The sequence below is a fragment of the Diorhabda carinulata genome, chromosome 2, assembly GCF_026250575.1.
Source record: "Diorhabda carinulata isolate Delta chromosome 2, icDioCari1.1, whole genome shotgun sequence".
Lineage (NCBI taxonomy): Eukaryota > Metazoa > Arthropoda > Insecta > Coleoptera > Chrysomelidae > Diorhabda > Diorhabda carinulata.
The window spans coordinates 20,896,363-20,917,500 of NC_079461.1; the positions used below are offsets into that span (position 1 = coordinate 20,896,363).

The 21,138-nt window shown below is 29.4% G+C and overlaps 4 protein-coding genes across 4 annotated transcripts; 2 read left to right on the forward strand and 2 right to left on the reverse strand.

Annotated features, from left to right (window-relative positions):
• The first annotated feature begins 203 nt into the window (after positions 1-203).
• Positions 204-8,804, forward strand: LOC130903871 (probable multidrug resistance-associated protein lethal(2)03659). Its single transcript, XM_057816230.1, has 12 exons — positions 204-280; positions 1,068-1,301; positions 1,619-2,049; positions 2,104-2,260; positions 2,460-2,889; positions 3,555-4,381; positions 5,435-5,747; positions 5,805-5,955; positions 6,233-6,463; positions 6,514-6,981; positions 7,142-7,457; positions 8,576-8,804. Exons 1-12 carry the CDS (start codon positions 204-206, stop codon positions 8,760-8,762), a joined length of 3,822 nt encoding a protein of 1,273 aa, XP_057672213.1. The 3' UTR covers positions 8,763-8,804.
• Positions 8,805-9,080: 276 nt separating this feature from the next.
• On the reverse strand, positions 9,081-12,317 carry LOC130903656 (low density lipoprotein receptor adapter protein 1-A). Its single transcript, XM_057815883.1, has 2 exons — positions 12,036-12,317; positions 9,081-9,625 (listed from the first exon to the last, which is right to left on the reverse strand). The coding sequence occupies exons 1-2, from the start codon at positions 12,103-12,105 to the stop codon at positions 9,144-9,146; spliced, it is 552 nt and encodes a 183-aa protein (XP_057671866.1). The 5' UTR covers positions 12,106-12,317; the 3' UTR covers positions 9,081-9,143.
• Positions 12,318-13,804: 1,487 nt separating this feature from the next.
• Positions 13,805-15,998, forward strand: LOC130903626 (PRL-1 phosphatase-like). Its single transcript, XM_057815842.1, has 3 exons — positions 13,805-13,936; positions 15,117-15,430; positions 15,611-15,998. The coding sequence occupies exons 2-3, from the start codon at positions 15,118-15,120 to the stop codon at positions 15,796-15,798; spliced, it is 501 nt and encodes a 166-aa protein (XP_057671825.1). The 5' UTR covers positions 13,805-13,936; position 15,117; the 3' UTR covers positions 15,799-15,998.
• A 1,039-nt stretch (positions 15,999-17,037) lies between these two features.
• LOC130903872 (U-scoloptoxin(01)-Cw1a-like) lies at positions 17,038-17,760 on the reverse strand (the record flags this gene model as incomplete). The annotated part of the gene is made up of 2 exons (XM_057816231.1): positions 17,038-17,229; positions 17,602-17,760. Coding segments are annotated over 2 exons (351 nt in total), but the record flags the coding sequence as incomplete, so codon positions are not given.
• Positions 17,761-21,138: the final 3,378 nt, after the last annotated feature.

Sequence of the window (21,138 nt, forward strand, 5' to 3'; positions counted from 1 at the left end):
AAATAGATTCATCCATCTACCTTCTCATTATTCAACACAAATGATGATTCTCATCCGTTTATAACTATATATGTAGATATATAACACATACAATAATGAAGACATGCTTTATCTAGATATCTAAAAGCAACACTATTCAAGACTTTATGTCAACTGCTATTCTGTTTTGACTAATTTCAAATTTTTTATTATTATCACATGATATGGATGGAGGTAAAAAAGCTAACAAAAATACTAATCCTGCTGAAAACCAGAACGTATTATCACAATTATTTTTTCTGTAAGTAAACTGCAATTTATCAAATATGTTTATTTTTGACGTTAGAATTGTCATATTTTAAGAGTGATTTACATGACAGTTTTTGCGATTTGATTGGTTGGAATTTACATTTAATATATAATTTGGTAATCTAAGAAAACAGCTGATTTACATCAAAATGGTGACCGTGGAGTAAACAATCGATTTTCTTGTATATAAGCTTTTTTTCGCAATGCCAGTTGTTTTATAAATATATTTTTTTAATTCTATGATGTCAAGTACTTATTAGATATATATCAATGTAACTACTAAGGTTGAAACTGTGTATTTATGTAGCTTTTTTTATCAGTCTGCTTTCAAGCAATTTACAAAATTTAAGGACACTTGTATTTATTTTGTGCTTAAATTACGAGTTTTTGGTGCATTAAATTCAATAGAAATGAACAAGATTTAACTATAAACTTGTAGATGTATTCTGGATGTTTAAAATTACACGTGTTTTATACCCTGTGTACCTATTTGATTCAAACTAAATATAATAATGCCGAGCATTAATTTCAACATGTACCAAAGCATCTGCAACCGCTTTGCGTCTGATTATACAGAAAATTTTTACACCTAATAGAACATAATGATGACCAAAAATCAACAAATCTGCACACAGAACATTACTACAAAAGCATTTGCTTACATTGGACATTAATTTTATTTATTTTATTAATTTTTTCTAAAAAAACAAGTTTCAAGTACTTGAATAGGAAAATATATTTTATTATTAAACAAATCAACGTTTACTTTCTTTTTCCAGTTACATGTTTCCAATATTTAAAAAAACTTATCAGTATGATTTATCAGAAGATGACCTTTTTTTACCTTTAGAAGAACACACTTCGAACATATTGGGATCACGCTTAGAAAAAATTTGGGATGAAGAATTCGTCAAAAATAAAAAATTCTCGTTGCACAAAGCGTTATTCAGAATATTTGGTTTAAAGTTTGTGATATTTGGTATCATAAAATGTATAGATGAGGTTATGTTGATGTGAGTAGGTTTTAACAACCTGAAATACCACTGAAAAGAAATATTTAACATTTCCCAAACACAAAAATTTCATTTACTTAACTTTGTTCTTCTTAGACCCTTTGTTATGTATGTTGATGATGGTTTATTTCGATTTCAGGTTTATTTAATATAAAATCAGTTTGAAACAGCGGGTAATATAAACGTTTCGACCGACGTATTTTGGTCTTTACCAAAAATAGGTCGAAACTCCAAAAATATGTTATTTCAAACTGATTTTATGTGAAATAGACCTAAAATCAAAATGAATCATCATTAAAACAAAAATTTTATTTTAGTATTGTAATTCCCAAGTGTATCGGAAAGTTGGTATCATTTTTCGAAACAGCGCAGACTCGTATATCGAAAACGGAAGCTTACTATTACGCGGGAGGACTCGTTGTTTGTTTATTTACAGATTCTCTTATGGCACATCCTACTTACATGGGATTACAACACATCGCTATGAAAATAAGAATAGCTTGTAGTTCGTTAATTTTTCGAAAAATGATGAAATTTAACCGCAGCGCTTTGGTTAATACCACAGCTGGTCATCTGATTAATTTATTATCTAATGACGTCAGTAAATTTGACGAAGCGTTCGTACTTGTGCACTACTCATGGATAGGACCGATACAAGTAGGCGTTGGAAGTTTTTTATTATACAGGGAAATTGGAATAGGATTTATATACGGGGTGGTGTTTTTAATACTATTTGTTCCGTTTCAAAGTAAGTAGGGGGATTTATAATATGTGTACGGGGTGTTATCGGAATTTTTTCAAGTTTGGTTAGCTAAAAGAACGTCTGTATTGCGACTGCGCACTGCTTTAATAACAGATGAAAGAGTACGATTAATGAATGAATTGATATCTGGTATTCAAGTCATTAAAATGTATTGTTGGGAAAAACCGTTCGAAAAATTTGTATCGATGACGAGGGGGTAAGTAGGGTTAATTTGAAATTGAAATCTTGAAATTACCTGTTTTATCGATAATATCTGACGTTTTTATTGGTTTATTGACTTTACTAAAGTAAGTTCACCTTATCTTGTTAACTTTAATACCTAAATAAGCTAAACTCTATGTCAGATTGCTGCGAGACGGAAATCCTACTCTACCCTAAATTTTTTCTATTTTTAGGAAAGAAATTAAATCAATATTACTACATTCGTATATAATAGGAATAATTTATTCCTTTGAAATATTCATTTGTCGAACTTCGATATTCATAAGTGTCTTAAGTTATATTTTATTGGGTAGATACATTACTGCAGAAAAAGTGTTCGCAGTTACTGCGATCTACAATTGTCTCAGACCAACCATCACCATGTTGTTTTCCCTAAGTATTTCCGCTTTGGCGGAAATCAACGTATCCATCACGAGGATACACGAAGTTTTGAAAACCGACCGAGTTGATTACAACGAAATTAATTATTCCGATGGAAATATACAATCAAGCGGAGAAAGTGGTGTAAGGATACAATTTCAGGATGTCTGTGCCAAATGGGTGGAAGGAGACGTTGAAAATACGCTGAAAAATATTAATTTTCAAGTATCTTCAAATATGTTGGTTAGTAAGATATTTTTAAGACTAAAATAACAGGTATCTGTATCTGTATTTTGTTGTATTTACCATGTATTTTTATAGATTGATAAGTTTAATTTATTCATTGCTTATAAACATCCATTTTTTATTCAATGAAATTGAATAAACAGTCAACAGCTGACGTTAGCGCGCCATTTTTTTTATGAACTAAGCTTTAAAACGTTTACGTTGCGTTTATAGGCGTTTTACACAGTTGCCATGTTGTAATCTTTTTCCTGAGGTTAGAGTGAAACAATATTCTGAAGGCAAATTTAAATGAACGTATAAATATTTGGATATCCAATTTTAAAGCTTTAATTAAATCAATATATTTTGAATAATAATAACTTATACAGTAATATAAAAAGTACAAAAATAAAAAATTGCATGATATTGACAACAATAAATCTTACAACGAAAATCAATTCGCACGACTGCCAACGTCTAAATTCGAATTTTCCTGATACACGAGTTTGTATTTCACATACACTTTGGATATTAGATTGACGTTATGTCAATATTACAAACTTAACGCAAAAATTTTATTATAACTTAAGAACATCTACGAAGATCTATTTAAACGATTTAAACATTTTCAAATACGAGTTTTGATATATCACCGATATATTCTAGAAAATGGCTCCTTTTAGGTTGCAATCGTCGGACCCATCGGTAGTGGAAAAACCACCATTTTAAACACCATCTTAAAAGAGCTTCCAATCAAATCGGGCACATTAAAAATTATAGGAAACATATCGTACGCTCCACAAGAACCTTGGCTGTTCGCAGCTAGCGTAAAAGACAACATACTATTTGGAGAAGAATACGAAGAAGACCGTTACAAAACGGTTATAGACATCTGCGCTTTGACGAAAGATCTTAACACACTTCCGCACGGCGACAGAACGTTGGTAGGGGAAAGAGGAAGAGCTTTAAGCGGTGGTCAAAAAGCTAGAATAAGTTTGGCGAGATGTGTTTATAAAAAAGCGGATATATACCTTCTCGATGATCCTTTATCTGCCGTTGATGCTACCCTTGGTAAACACCTATACGATCGTTGCATTAAACTATTCCTATCAAATAAAACATGTCTGTTCGTTACGCATCAATTACAATTTCTCAAAACTGTTGATAAGATAATAATCCTCAAAGATGGTACCATAGAAATGACGGGAAATTATGAGGAACTTATCAATAGTGGACGGGATTTCGCTGAAATGATGCAGGAGTTCCAAGAAGAAGATTTGGATGAGAAAAAAATTAAATCGAAACAATCCAGCTTCTTTATAGAAGATAATTGTTACAACGAAGAAGAATTTGTGGAAGGAGAGCACTTAGAAAAAGGAGGAATCGATTTAAATGTGTATTTGGCTTACTTTAAAGCCGGCGGGAAAGCTTTCGACATAACGATGTTGATATTTCTATTTATTGCCTGTCAAATATTTGGTAATGGGGGCGAATATTTTTTAACCTATTGGTAAGTATGATTATAAATGTAGAATGTTTTTTAACGATTTTAATTACATCCGCAAAAAGAGTACGACAATACATATTGGTAATTAATGGTAAATTGATTTTAGCTCACCTTGTATTATGACACAAAACAGATTTTAATGTAATAATACGTAACGTATATTTTCAGAAATTTGAAGACCACTCACCGCCACCTGTAAGCTAATAGTCCAACTTATTTTACAGCAATAGATTACATTATTTAATCTATATAAAAAAATAAGTAAATATTTGATATATGATTTTGTCGCAAAGAAAGAATACGCTCACAGCATTCTCATACATAATGAAATTAATTAATTTTTATGAAATATTGATTGTAATTAAATTTCCATATTAGTTATTGCTATTACAAATAAAAATTATGAAGAGTAGCGACACCTATCAGCTAATAGTTTTAAAATCAAAAGAGTAGCGACCCCTACCAGTTGATAGTTATACTGTTCTCTGACTGCTCCTAAATTCGAATCGAGTGATAACAGATTCCTTTACTCAATTTTTGTAAAAAAATCATTTCTTTATAGTTAATATATAATTTTATGTATCGTAGGGAAGAAATAAGTTTATAACTACAATCCTAAATTATGACAATAATTAATTCCTTTGAAATATTGATGTAAATCAATTTTAATAATGTTTATTTTTACTAAATATTTAAAATCAAAAGGGTAGTGACACGTACCATCTGATAATTATACCACATCTAAATTAACAGATTCCTTTATTCTAATTATATAAAAATAGTTGTTTTTTAAATAATTAAAACATAATTTTATGTATCTTAGAGAATAAATAAGTACATAACTGTACTTCTACATCTTAATGAGGATTGATACCTTTGAAATTTTGATGTAAATTTCCATAATAGTTATTGCTATTACAAATAAAAATAAAAAAGACTAGTGACACCTATCAGCTAATAGTCTTAGTTTCAAGCACTTCAGTTTCAAAGATTAACGACATATTCGAAATGAATACTATGAGAATAAATAATAATATAATGTCAATTTAATTTTAGGGTGAATCTAGAACAAGAATACGTCATTTACAACACAAAAACATCAAAAAATATAAACAGACTCATAGTAATTGTACATTATTCATTGATTACTCTAGGTACTATATTGGTAGCTGTAGTAAAATCCATATATTTCATGGCTTATTTCACTTTCGCTTCGAAAAATTTACACGATTCCATGTTTTCTCGTGTACTTAACGCGCCTTTGAAGTTTTACCACAACAATCCCACGGGAAGAATTCTAAACAGATTTTCAAAAGATCTCGGAATTGTTGATGAATATTTACCTTCAGTGCTCATAGATGTCATTGAGGTAATTAATTTCAGTTCTAATCATCAGATAATTTAGAAAGTTATTTAATAATTTTAGATAGCTCTTCAGCTTATCGGCGTCATAATCTTATCTTCGATAGCAGAACCGTACTTATTAATAGTTTCTGCTTTTTTAATTTTGGTTTTTAATCTAATACGGATAATTTATATTAAAACAAATAGGGCAGTTAAGAGAATTGAAGCTACGAGTAAGTTGTATTTAACTATGACGTTTCTTTATTAAGCTAGTCTACATATAAACGTCCATATTAGTCCTAGTGGAATTTTTATCGTCAATACCATAAATATAAAAAAATGGTAAATAATGGTAAAAAAGGAATCAGCATAATATATTCCGTAAGCAGTTAACTAGATTGAATAGTTGGTAGTGGTGAGGGTAAGAAAGGAATCTGCATAATGGCATGATATAACATTCAAAATCCTCTTTATTTTTTGATATAATCACTAGAATCTTTTGATTTTTAGCAAAAAGTCCAATGTTTAGTCATCTAACTGCTACTATTTACGGTTTAGATTCTATAAGGGCGTTTAAGGCAGAAAATATGTTAATACAACAATTCGACGACCTACAAGACATTCACAGTTCAGCTTGGTTTTTATACATAGCTGCCAGTAAATGTTTTTCTCTTTGGTTAGATCTCATCTGTCAATTTTTTATAATCACAGTTATTTTTACACTGTTATTTTTCAATAAAGGTGAGTTTACTGAGAAAACATCAACGATTTTTCAGTATATATAATTACAGATATGTATGGGGGCGATATGGGTCTTATAATCACCCAATATTTAAGTCTCATGGGTTCTTTTCAATGGGGAATGCGCCAATGGACGGAATTAGAAACAAACATGATATCTGTCGAAAGAATATTACATTATACAGAACTAAATATTGAACCAATATTAAAAGAAAATCCCGAAGTTTCTGTAAATTGGCCGGAAAAAGGAGAAATAGAATTTAAACACGTATTTTTGAAATACGATTTTAAAGAATCCCACGTGCTAAGTGATTTAAATTTCTCGATAAAACCAGCTGAGAAAATTGGAATAGTAGGTCGTAGTGGTGCCGGGAAATCATCAATTATCATAGCCCTTTTTCACTTATATAATATCGAAGGGTCTATTTTAATAGATGGAGTGGATACTACAAAAATATCTTCAAATTTAGTTAGATCGAAAATATCTATTATACCTCAAGAACCAATACTGTTTTCAGGCGAGTATAAAAAAAATTATTTGTAAATAAACGAGAAGTACGGCCCTGTTCAGTATTACAGATCGCGATTGTCATTCGTATGATACGTGATTGCGTTCACTTGTGATCTATATAAAACAATTACGAATCAATCTAAACAATAAAATTATTTTGTATTCAGCTAGCGTCCGACAAAATCTCGACCCGTTAAATAATCACACCGATGCAATTCTTTGGAACGCTCTAGAAGATGTAGGATTAAAAAATATTTTCAAAGAATCCGTTGACGGTCTGTATACTCGTATTTTTGAAGGAGGTATTAATTTCAGCGTCGGACAAAGGCAGTTGATATGTTTAGCAAGAGCACTTATCGAAAATAATAAAATACTCGTACTAGACGAAGCTACAGCTAATGTCGATCCGCTTACAGACGCCCTCATACAAGAAACCATTCGAAAGAAGTTTTCCCGTTGTACAGTTTTAACTATAGCACATCGGTAAATTTATATAATTAATTAGTCACTATTTTTTTATTTATTACTCTCATAATTATCTTATTTCAAAATTTTAATTTCTTTATTATAATAAAGCAACAATGCATCATCCCACAATTTTATTTGACTTAAATGTAGACGTTATTATTAATCTAACTTCAGGTTGTGTATTGTCAAGGTTGGTACAGTATAGGTTGTTTTATCTACGCGTGACGTCATCTATTTAAAATTGACGGTCGACAATATCGGAATGGCACGGTTTTTGTAGATTAGTTCGGTTGTTTTTGAGAAAGATCTTCTAAAATATCTAATAGTACACAGGGTGTTCCAGCCCAAATTTAATTATATTAGTTGTTTATGTGTGATTTTATTTTGATTTATTTCACCGAAAGGATTAATTTAACATATAAGGCATTAAGCTATTATCTTTCGTTCAAAATTTATCTACTTTTACTAATTTATTTTATCTAGGTCGACAGTTTTTGATATTTTTTTTTTGTTTTTTCTTGTCCAAAACATCATCATCCCTATTTTACAATAAAAAATCAACAAAGAGTGAGTAAAAAGTAAAAGTCGACCAGAAACGACACAAATCACACCTATACACTGTTTATTTTTGGATACTTTACAACAGTGACGTAACGACTTACCTCTTTTATCTATTTCCACGTTATCAGGCATCCTATTCTTTACTAACCTTGGTGCATTAGAACTTAATATTTTGAAATACTTCTATCACTAACCTCACTATTACATCTGTCAATATTGTAGACTAATATTTTTCAGTTTATGAATATTGTTGATGTAAATTGTGATAAAATATAATCACAAATTTTAAATTTATTCATAATTTTTTAGTTAATATACACTTAGTTTATAATATTTCATATTATTTCTAATAACAATTTTAAGTGACAAGTAGCGACACCTATAAGTCGATAATTCACGTTTTCACAACTACTGGTAAATTCAAGGTGTCTAACGACAGGTCCGCACTCAGGAACTTTTTAGATAATTAGAATAATTGTGTATAAAATATTTGAAAAATTATAGTTGTAAAAACGGGAAAGTATCGTAAAATTATATTTGTGTTTAGTTGATTTTTTTCGATATATATTTAGATTGCACACTGTTATGGATTCTGATAGGATTCTTTTAATGAATAGTGGTATAGTCGAAGAATTTGATGAACCTTACATCTTATTACAATCTGAAAAAGGTGGTTTAAGACAATTAGTTGAAGCTACTGGCCCAAAAAGTGCTAAATATCTAACAAAAATTGCTATAAAGGTATTTAGATTTACATAGAATATTTTTTCTGCAAATTATGTTATTTCTTTTAGAATCACGAGAGGAAAATGAGAGATGTATCTGACTTTTAGAACAATAATAATAATAATAATAATAATAATAATAAATATAAGAATAATTTCCTATTTGACTTTTTATTTTTCCAAAATTGAAATTAACATTTCGGAGCACGATAGAAGTCACAGGAGAGAATTCGTGTTTATTCGAATATTTTTTAACGATGTGGAAGTGAAATGATAAAAGTAAATAAAACATTTTATCTATTGGGTGCTATAAATAAAATAAACAATACGATAAGTTTATAATATTGATAATTTATTGTTTATAATAGAAATATATTAATTACAAAATAAATAAAAAAATATATATAACAAAATGTCACACGTCACTTTCTTCTTCTACGCCTTCAGCTTGTTGTTCCGGTGTCCGTAAATCGATGGCGAATTTTTTAATAGGACGTTCGCCATTTTTTTGTTTAATTTTCCTGCCGTAATCTTGAAATACCGCCGCTAGGGCGTAAGTGATTTTCCTAGCTTCGTTTCTCGAATCACACAAAAAACTGTGACATTCGAAAGGTACCCCGTTATTAAGATTGTCATCAGTGACAACTATCATACTGAATACCCTCGTATATACGAGATCTTGTACGCCGTACGAAATGTTTTCCACGGAAAATTTCGTAGGTTCTTCTTTTATTTTTTTGGACGTTCTATCAACGAATTCGACTCCTTCTTCGGATACGTTGAAGATGACTATTGGAAGGATAACGTTCGGTGGCATGTTCCTTGCTTGCGATACTAAATTGTCAACTGGTTTTCGCGTGAATTTCATTCCCCATAGACCTTTCGAAGGATGACTACCTGAAACAGTAGAATCAAATTTTTGATAGATATTTTGAAAACTATCTACTGAAATATCCCATTTTCATATAAAATGAACATTTTTTTCAATCTTGTTTTTTGATAAATCATTTATTGCGAAACAGTCGGTTTTTTTAATTTAATAAACATATATAAATAGACACACTCTGTATAATAGAATTTAATGAGTCAAACGAACCAAATCCGGCCCTGGTCATGTAAATAAAAACATCATGCACGATTCTTTTACGTTGAAATTATATGAAACTCGCCAGTACATTTTAGCTGTCGTTAACAAAAACTAATCATCTCCAAATATGTACAATTAACAGAAATTATAAATCAACAAAGTTTATTAGCTCTTTTCCATTTGTTTCCATGGTTGTTAGAACGGAAATAACTTAATTTCTCCCTAATAGCAAATACACAGAAATGGCCTTAAATTAATAAATAAATAAATTAATTTGCAAGTTATTTTGCTAATTATCAAGCGAATCGCAAAGTTTTTAAATTAGAATAGAATGACAGTAAAAATAGCGTCTAGCAACCTAAGCAGTATGGAGGGTAGAAAGCAAGGACATAAAGAATAGGTCGTTATACTTCCAGTAACCCCACACAATTTTGTGACGTCACAAATTACGGCAAGCGAATAACTATCGTATGAAAGCTTTCATATTGGTGATATTAACAAAATAATGTTTCCTGACGATATTATTATGTTGTTTGTTTACATTTTACTATAAATTGAAGTAATGTCGTATAATTTATGACGTCAGAAGACAGTCTGACTGATTTGTTCAAGTAGGACGTCCTCTGTTTATGGAAAAGTTCTTGGGTAGAATCGATTCTGAACTTCTGAAATTTAATAAACCGCGAACGATTATTTTTAAAGTGCGCATGCGAGTTAATAATTAAATGATGGTTTTTTCATATTTACAACGGTTCTAATATCTTTAAACAATGACCAAAGTGAGTAAATCTGATGTCAATCATTTTAATTGAAATCTTAATTGGTTGTCATTCAATTTTCGACCGGAAGTGAGTATTATTAACTGAAGTAGATTATAGCACGTTATAAAATTGGCATGTAAGTACACAATACACAACTTGGATTGTTTTTGTTAGATAAGATAAGGTTTTATCTAAATTATCAAATATTCTTATATCTATAAAACTCTCTCTAATATGATTAGATATTTTTAAAAATGACTCTATGATATAGACTATAAAGTATTGGAAAATATTTAACCAATTAACTGTTTTTACCTAACATATATTTGAATTAACTGCTACACTGAATTCCTACTTTGCCAGACTGAGGGGAGGGGGATAATGTGTAATGTTTGATATATATTTCATAATTACGAGGGTCATACGTAAATAATAAATGCGAAGTTGTGGATATATTTTTAGAATGTTCTACAATATGAGTTTTAATCATTAAGAAGTTTTTTTCTATGAATTTAAATAAATGAATAATAAAACAAGAGAGATAAAGACTAAGACGAAAGAAAGAAAGTTTATTTTGAGTCAAAAGTCTCAAAAATGAATAATTGTTGATGGAAAAGTTTAACAGGGTTTTCATCATAGAAACATTTTCAATTCAAATGTATTAAAAATATATAGTTAATGAAATTTGTTTAAGGAGAAAAATCCAAATACTATTTTTTACTCGGTTTTTTTCTTTTTTCTTTCACAAAAAGTTTAGAATTATGCGAAAATTTGTGAAAGAGAAGGATTCTCTATCTTAAACATAACCCTATGTTTTGTAACACGTTTATTTTTTTGTTTATACATTTAATTGCAATGCATTTCTAAATATCTGTACAATTATAAAGTGGGAAAAATCCTAAAATTTTTTTTTTCGGTTTTCAATTTTACTCTCGTTGATAATTGTATCGATTTCTGGAAAAAATTTGAGGGGACGTAAGCTATTATAAGTTATACATAACCCTACTTTTTATTTTCCATAATAGCTCTTTAGATGCAACGAAAAATACGTATAAAGGAAAATATCACTACACAAAAAACGACATTTAAAAAGGATCATTTTTGTCTACTTATGAATAATTTTTGAAAATAAGCACACTCAAGTAAATATGAAATAAAAATTGAAATTCAGTACTCTAATATTTTTAATATTATTAATTTATGGGAAAAAAACACAAAATACCATTTTGTTTTACGGGAAAATACAATAAAAACTGAATTTATTCTCAAACTACGAAAATGTGGACAAAAAAACCTTTCGACCACTCTTATTTCACTAATTTTCCAATTTTAGAGTAAAACAGAACTGTATTTATTTCAATTTCAACTGAAAACAATTCCTTTTTATGTTTTCTTTATCCACAACCGATTAGATCACTAGTATTATAACACATTTCGATGCAATACTTCAATTACTTACCCAAATACTTAACAGTAAACTTTAATGGTAAATCACTAACAGATATCACAGTATCGTTGCTATCTCCCATCTTTATACTCAATTTTAAAAGATAAGTCAACAATGTGGGAAGTTGAAAATCGTATTAACACTCAAATAACTAAAATAAATTTAACGAATTGTTTATTGTAACATTCGACTAACTGAGTATAGCACATCCGGTTTTTTTTATTAAATTTATGGAAATGGTTCCGAACCAACGCACGTCGTTTCCTTTTAACTGGTATGCACCTGTTCCCGCTGTCAACTGATAGAATACATCTTATCTACCGTATATTTTTAATATTCGATGGAGGTCTACCCTCCAGAGGCGTGCGCTCAAAAAAAATAGTACAAATATATATTTAATTTTGTTAACTTTTTCACTTCTCACACCTTTTTATATGTTTTTCGGGATAAAACATCACAAAAAATATTCAATTATACCACAATTTTTTGTAATATTCGATTTACTCACAATTTATACAAATAGCACCGAATTTAGTAACGACAAATAATATAATAGATGGAGTAGTTGGACATGTTTATAAACATTTTTATTTTGTTACGAGGGGTGCTATATATGTATAAATTTTTTGATAGTTCTAGGTATAATTAATTTTTAAGGTATATAATACTTCTTATGGACTGATATTTTCATGAGTTGGCATTAAGTATTTTATTATAATATTGTGTTAAATTTTTGATCACTAATGAAAAACTGACATTCGAGATCGTTCTGGAATGTTGAAAATTTGAGTGGGTGAAAAATATCTCCAAAAGTAAGACTTTCAGGTACAAAATTAAACGGGAGACACAACAACATTCGAAGAAGAAGAAGTTTTTAATTGATTACAATATTTGATGTTTTAAATTATTTTTATTATTACGTCATTCTACGTCAACTTTTTCTTCTTCTTAATCTCATATTTTATTTATTCGGTTTGGACAAAGAATCGCCGAATCCTTTTTTAAAAAAATCGTCTACTTCCGTTGTGTTTATCTCAAGTAATAATTCACAATAATAGAGATAACACGTCAGTACGAGGTTGCACAGTAAAATCAACTGTGATAATTTATTTTCCCGGTAAGTAGATTATGAAAAATGGCGCATTGTTTCAATCAATTTTTTGTTATGTTGAAGACATGCTTTGTTAAATTGCAATCTCGAAAACAATGAACAGTGAATCTGCCTCAATATGGTTTTTAAATAAACATTAGTAAAATGTATAATTATTTCCCGCGCTATCTTTGGAGTAGTAATATCAAAATGAAATCGAAAAAGGTTTCTTAGAAACCACATTTCATTAGAAATTAAAATTTTCAAAGTAAACCTCGATTCAATAGATCTTGAAGAAGTATTTAAATATTAGATGCTGATTATGACAAAATAAAATAGTTAATAACATATATTTTCATCGCCCCCGTATATTAAATATTTCGTATCATTCCTTCTATCTACGCAACTGGAATAGATGAAAATATTCTGTTTTTATCGTTAAATTCACAGAAAATAACTTATGCTGATATATTTTCGACGCCCCTGTATATTAAAGATTTCATATCGTTCCTTCTATCTACGCAACTGGTAATTTTTGATATTCCGTTTATTAACAATTATTTAAACAATGTAATTCTACAAATACAACCTAACCCATAACTAATAATGTTTATACTTTTTGAAAATATAGTAATAAAAATATATTTATACTTCTGAATGGCTTCCAGTCGCTAATTTTGTTGATTCGAACTATGTATTCAGTTTGAGGTTTGGGTTCGGTTGAGAGTGTTGCTTGCCAAAGATTTTAGAAGGTCGCGTTAAAAAACTCAGTGTTTAATGACAACCGTTCGATTGGATTTTATACAAATCAGCCATTGGTTAAGTAAGTTATAAAATATTTATATAAAAATATCTAAATCAACTATTTATTTAATAATTGATTATGTTATGTAAATTTATTACAAATGGCCGTCAACATCCGTTAACCTAACATTTGAATGACAAACGACGCAAACTAGATTTATTCGACACAACCCTTTTTTGATTCGAATAGTATATCAATATTTAATACCGGGGGAGGTACAAAAGTAGTTAATAGTAAATATGCTTTTTTTCAAAAGTTTTTAGTTTTTGTTCACGAAAAATTATTTGGAAACATTTGAGATTAAAAACTAATCATTTTCACATCTTTTTAAACGATTTTTTGCTAAATATAACGATCAACCACATGGATGTTTACAAAACGTACTTGATGATATACGAGGCTTGTCACCGTGCCAAATTTGATTTGCTAATATTAAAACATAAAAATTTGAACGAGTATAACAATGATTTCAAATTTTTTGTGGCGCTATATGATATGATATGGTGTTTTCTATATTTCCAGTTTCTTTTAAAAAGTTTCTTTTAAAAATATCCCGCTAATTCTTCAATTCAATTTGAAATTCGTTATTAAAAGTTCAAATAAATTTCACTTTTAATAATACGAGGGGTTTCCAAGATATAGTTAATGAAATGATACTGTTCAGTCAAGAATGACAAGATCGGAGAGAAATCGTCTGCAAAAAGATGCCTCATTCCCTTATATAAATATTTCTGTATCAATTCTTTCAAATGCTGGGGATCGTCGTCATGCAGGAAGATGAATTTTTTAGCCTCATCTTTTGAAAATTTGTACAATTTTTATCAGGTCTCCGTCGTGTTTTAAATTCAGGATTACACGTGGATCCAACATTAGTTCTTCTCTAAGTTCCTAAAACCTCAAAACTTTGACTCATCACTTCATAAAATTGTTTCCCATTCTTCGTAAGTCCAATGTTCATATTATTTAGTCCACTGCAACCTCTTAATTTTATTTTATTATCTCCTATTCATTGTAGAAGTACTCAAATGCGGATCCCTAGATTCATCGATCTCAGATGCTATATCTGGGCTCATAAGTCGTCGATCACGTTCACTGTTCAATACAATACGTTTATTGTGGTTGTTCGAGACCGCACTGAATCTCACAAAAAGACGTGTTGGCCCAAAAAGTATCACTCCACGTGTATTTTTATTTACAGAATGTCCTCCATGACGGAATTCGCACTAATCAGTCACAGGGGCTTCAAATTTCTCATAACCAAGAACCCGTCTAACAACAATTTGGAGACTTTTATCAAAGAATTAAAAAAGAATAACGTCAAAATCGTCGTTAGAGTATGCGAGCCGACGTACGATACCGAAGCTTTAAAAGGAGCAGGAATACAAGTTTGTAATTTGACCATTCCAGATGGTACTTGCCCGTCAGATAGTATCATACAGGAGTTTTTCCTCATACTCAAGAGGCAGTTCTCCATTAATCCGGAATCCTGCATTGCCGTTCATTGTGTGGGAGGTAAGGGATCCAATCATTTCACTTGACTTGACATCTCTATTACACACAGAAACTTTTCAGACAACCCCCGTACGCCAAAGGATCGTAAATGATTAAAAATATGTCTTATACCTTCCTAATTCACCAATAATATTTAAGTTTATAATTTTAATATCAATGGAATTATCTTTTTGTTTGAAGGACTAGGCAGAGCTCCTGTGATGGTAGCTTTAGCTCTTATAGAGCTCGGATTCACTTACGAAGACGCCGTTTCCCTTATAAGGGAAAAAAGACGTGGTGCCATAAATTCTAAACAACTAGAATTTCTTTCGAAATACAAACCGAAATCGAGATTAGGAAAAGATCAAAAAAAATGTGTCGTTCAGTGAATATATTTAGAAATTTTTTAAATTTCACTGCATTTATTTGTATACAGGATAAATGGTACAAAATTATTTGTATTTCGAAGCAGTTGAAACAATCATTCTAACAGTGTACGAAATAGTTTCGTTAATTTGTAGAAGAATAGGATAGAATATTATAAAATTAACGTATATAGTATTTGAAATAAATATTTTTTAAAAAATAATCGTTATTTTTCATTTACTTCATATTTAAATCACCTAACTATAAAAAAATATCCTTTTGCGATACAATAACATTTCGAAGTCACCCTGTAGCATTGACCTTCAAAGTAACCGTCTGCGATTTGAGCCTATGAGAGACAAATTCCAATAAAAAATATGGAAGGGAGACTTAGCGTCAACATAACTGCCATTTTGATCTAACTTTCGGCGGCAAATTTAATTATACGTTAATTTATAAGCTTTAAACCTCACTTAAAATTGTTTTTTAAACACCTAGTGACAATATTAGAATAAGCAACAGTTTAAAATGAAACAAAAAACTGGTCTTACAGACATGTGTAGGTCTTTGAGGTCGTAAATCAACAAAACTTTCTTAGTTATAACTCGATATTATGATTCTCACAAAGTGCAACTGGCATTTTTACTTCAATCATTAACTTTATCAGTGAAATCTAGATTTTCATGAAAATTATTACACAAATCAAAGAAAAAAGTATCTTTATATACAGGACTAATAACTTACAGAATTGCAAATTATTAAGTAAATTAATAATATATATATATATATATATATATATATATATATATATATATATATATATGTATATATATCTTAGTACTACGATGCCACACATATACATTTTGACACACCTGCGCCATAACTTTATGACAGACACTTGAAAACGCTACAACTCATGCAAAAATCAAAATGGAGGCTCCACGGTGTCACTCGAAATTTGATTATGTCCCTGTCATATTTCTGATTCTAATCTATATTCAACGAATGGTTATGGAACTAATTAGAACATTTTTAAAACCAGGATGAATAGAAAATACAACTATAACTTAACACAGTGAATAAAAAAATTTTGACGGAACCCAACATCTGTATAGTATATAGTTGGTCTATTTTACTCGTATCATATTAATTTTTGCAATAATAAAATAAATTATCAAATATTCACATTGTTTATTTACAAAAAAAATAAATATGTTAAAAAAATCGTATAAATATTATTGCGTTCAATATAATGTAATTTATTATTTCTGTTGACGTTTATCGACGTAAGATGGAATCCTATACAAATCCTCGTTGATTCCATACAAACTTGGTGCGGCTGCGCAATCAACGTTGAACCACCAATCGCATACTCTGGCGTATTGATTAAAAACTGTACCATTCGGACACAAAAAACTAAATTTTTGACCGTTAGGAAGACACCAGTGCCACACCTGTGAATTTAATATTAAATATTCACAAAATTATAGTAAAACGTTAAAATATATAAGGAAAATATGCAGAGTCTAGATAGGATAGACATTAACGATCAATAAGTCATTTCAAGTAACGTGATTTGAAAGGTCGGCCATATTGTCGTGGTGGACAAAGATTCTATTTCAATTGTATGTAGAGAATTGATTGTTCCGAGGGGTTTTTATATTGAAATGAATAACTTTGACTGAAAAAATTAAAATGAAACACTACTACTAATGATAATTTTAATGTAAATAATTCAATATTTGTCCCCCAAGACAATAGTGCAGCTGGATGTGACGTCATTCCGAAATGACATAGTTATCAATTCAAATGGAAAGACAATTTACTTGACACTGAGCTTCCGGATCGCTGTAATAACCTGGTAATTTTTGGTCACATCTGAAGGTTAATCCTTGTGGTATTTCATGATATATGGGATAATCTTGTCCAGGTATATAACCATCTATTTGCTGAAAAAATAAAACAATGAAAGTAAACTTTCTGAACACACCCCGTATGTTGAAATTAAATCAATTTATGTAATATTTGTCGAAATTTATTCAGTATTCTCATGCAATTCTCAATTGAATGGCTAATCTACTTATAAAATATAAATACAGAAAAATTTTGTGAATACTAGGTCGTGTTCCTATTTTCATTTTTCCCAGAGAAGATGGGATCATCATAATTATTATGATTGCACTAGTTAAGTTATGTATACAAGCTTTTACACATTATTATTTTCGAATTATAATGAGTTATATTGTAATAATAATTCACAAAAAGATGATGTAAAACATTTTCACGAGATTTATAACGTAGACTTCACAATATTTTAATTAAAACTCACCAAAAACATGATCTCCAATAAAAAATATCAGTAACAATACGACGTTGCCAAACTTTGGAAATAATAATAAGATTATCTATATGTAAAACAACTAAGTTATGATTTGTCAATTGACAAATAGTGTATGTACCAAATAAAATATGCAGTGTATCACAAAAAATATACTGTTTTTTTATATATAAAATTAAGAATTACATAATTAATTTTTAAATAGCTGAAACGTTTTGTACTATCAATCGACATTATCTACCTAACATTACGAGATTCAAACAATTATTTCCGGGGACTCAACAAAATTTAGGAGAACCTTTTTTGAGTTGGTTTTGGTAGAGGTCTACAATAAGAAAAGAAAAGAGAATTGGAAGAAGAATATAAATGTTTATACTGTTACTATAAACTAGTGGAAGAGAAAAACCTAAAACAAATTATTGAATGTAGTATATATATATACAAGAATTTAGAAAAATAATACATAGCGTATGCAGAGAAATCTTATTCACATTACATAAAGTGTTAAGGTTTGTTTAAAACTATTTAAATCGTGCAACGCCGCATAGTTAAGATGAAGTTTTTTGTCTCTTTCTGTGTTATATTAAGAATTTTAGTTTTTAATTCGAATCAACAATAAAAGACGAAACGGCATTAATTACATGCGGAAATGAACTTGTTAAAATTATAAAACTATATTTGAATAAATCTTGTTCAACGCAAATAGTTTCTATACAAATTATGAGATTAACTATTTACACATTTTTATATTGAATCAAATTTTTTTGACCTATTACAAATTTTCCGAGGTGATGATTGTGTTATCACTATATCAATAAAACAACGTATTTTTTATTTGTTTTACGAACATAAATAATAGTTTGTAAATTGGGACGAGCAACAGAGTGTGAATCCTGCTTTTTTGCATACGTCGGAGATTAGTAAATGTAACAATAGTTTGGCAATGATCAGAAAATGAAATCGGATGTTGGTTTTATATCGAATCTCGTCTTCTATATCCGGTGGTATTGTTTGATGACACTTGTATAACATCCGGTGTAATGATTTGGTAAAAACGGTCCAATCAGATTATTGTTGCGTAAACACTAGGCTCAATTTGAGTCTTCTACACTTAATTATGTTAATAATGCAAATCAAAATATTCCTTCACCTTTTTAAATAAAGAAAGAAATTACGCAATGTTAGTTTTGTTTTACAAAGCTATATCTTGAATTCCCTCAATATTTATAAAAAAATCAATACTGCTATTAACAATAATTTATAGAGATTCAATTGCTTTTACAACGATTAAATCAATATCATATTACAAAGAATTATTAAAATCTAGAATCAAATAAATCATAAATCCGGCAACACAGCAAGTCATTATTCATAAAATTCTCTGATACCTATCCCGTCGGTGTTGTAAGTTTTTTGCGATTTCCTCATAACCTATTAAACTTAAACAAATAGCCTGCGACGAAAAATATAGCGACTTTGTGCATAAATTGATATTCACAAATAAAAACTACAATTAACCTAACATCTCCAGATTTTGGAAAGTAATGTCATTTGAGGTACGTACAGAGTCGAATTCCTACGATTGCATATATCTAGCATCTAATAATATTACCCAAAATCACAGTTAGCAAGGACCATAGCTATAGATTATTCAAATGAATTCAACACGTAGATCTAAAGGATGTTTTAAAAATATTATTTAGGTATCTTGTACCTGTTCCAATTAACGTAGAAAGAACCAACCACCAACATTTAATAACTATTTTATTTGTCTATGATCCCATTCACATCATCATGCGTCTTATAGTGCGTCAACCACTTGTGTTGTTATGGGTTCTGTGCCCTCTGTTATCGAATTTGTGTGTTAACTATTATTAAATTTTGGAAAAAAAATTGATTATTACAAAATTCACAAGGATGTTTTGATCAAAAACAAATGTTATGTCATAATGAAATAGCTACATAAACAGAAATTCATTCAAAAACCCTTATAACTATAACTGTCATCAGTTTGAATTTCTTTTCTCTGAATACTTTTTGCCGCTAATACGGACCTGAACACAACGTAATCAATTTTATTTGAAATTTAGAAGAAATGTTTAATTTAAAATAATTTCAGTTACCACATGAAACATAATTCACGAATTGGCTAATTTTATAATTTTTGAATTAAAAAAATCACTTACACCATAAACGTATCTAATCAATAATCCATAGAGAAATGCTAGGATCACGTGATTCTTCTTTTTCAAATAACACATGATTGATATCGACACTCGTCTTCCTCGTTAAATTAAGAAAAATAACAATGGAATGAAATCTTCAGTAGCATTTACTTCGTTTTATACATGTGGAAGATGATGGTTGAAATTAAGTAATGCAATCTCGAGATAAAAAAGTGAGGGAAGGCGTAAAAGAGCTTTGAAATAAAAACAATACAGTACGAGGGTGCCATTTATGTTTTGAGATGAAAACAAAATAATGAAAATTTTAAAATTTTTTTATACTTGATCGAATTTGTGTAATTGTCTAACCTAACATAATAGAAATTTTTTAAAAGATGTTACTAAGTCATTATGAACTTTTATATACGGTGAATCTAAAAAAAATTAATAATTACAGAAAGTCCTAAAATTCTCGCAATTTGATGCTAATTTACCGATCATACCTCAAACATACGAGAGGTGAACTTAAATTTCGATGTATTAATTTGAACTGTTTTTGTTGAAAGATTAAATATCTTAAGAGCGATTTATGTGGTATACTTAAGAGCATTATTAAGTCTATTTCCAATTTGATATTATTTCTTGATATCCTAAATTCGAAACTGATATTGATTGTCTTTTTTGCGTAACTAATATCTTCTTCTGTCGTCCAAATTATTTTTCTTCGATCTCAATACTTTTTTTAAGCATGGCAACGTTGTTATAATGTTATTTCATACTCACTGTAGGAGCTTATTGAGTTAAAAAATACAATTAAAGAGCTCGGTAAGTTTTCAGTGTACCAAAACACGATGAAAATT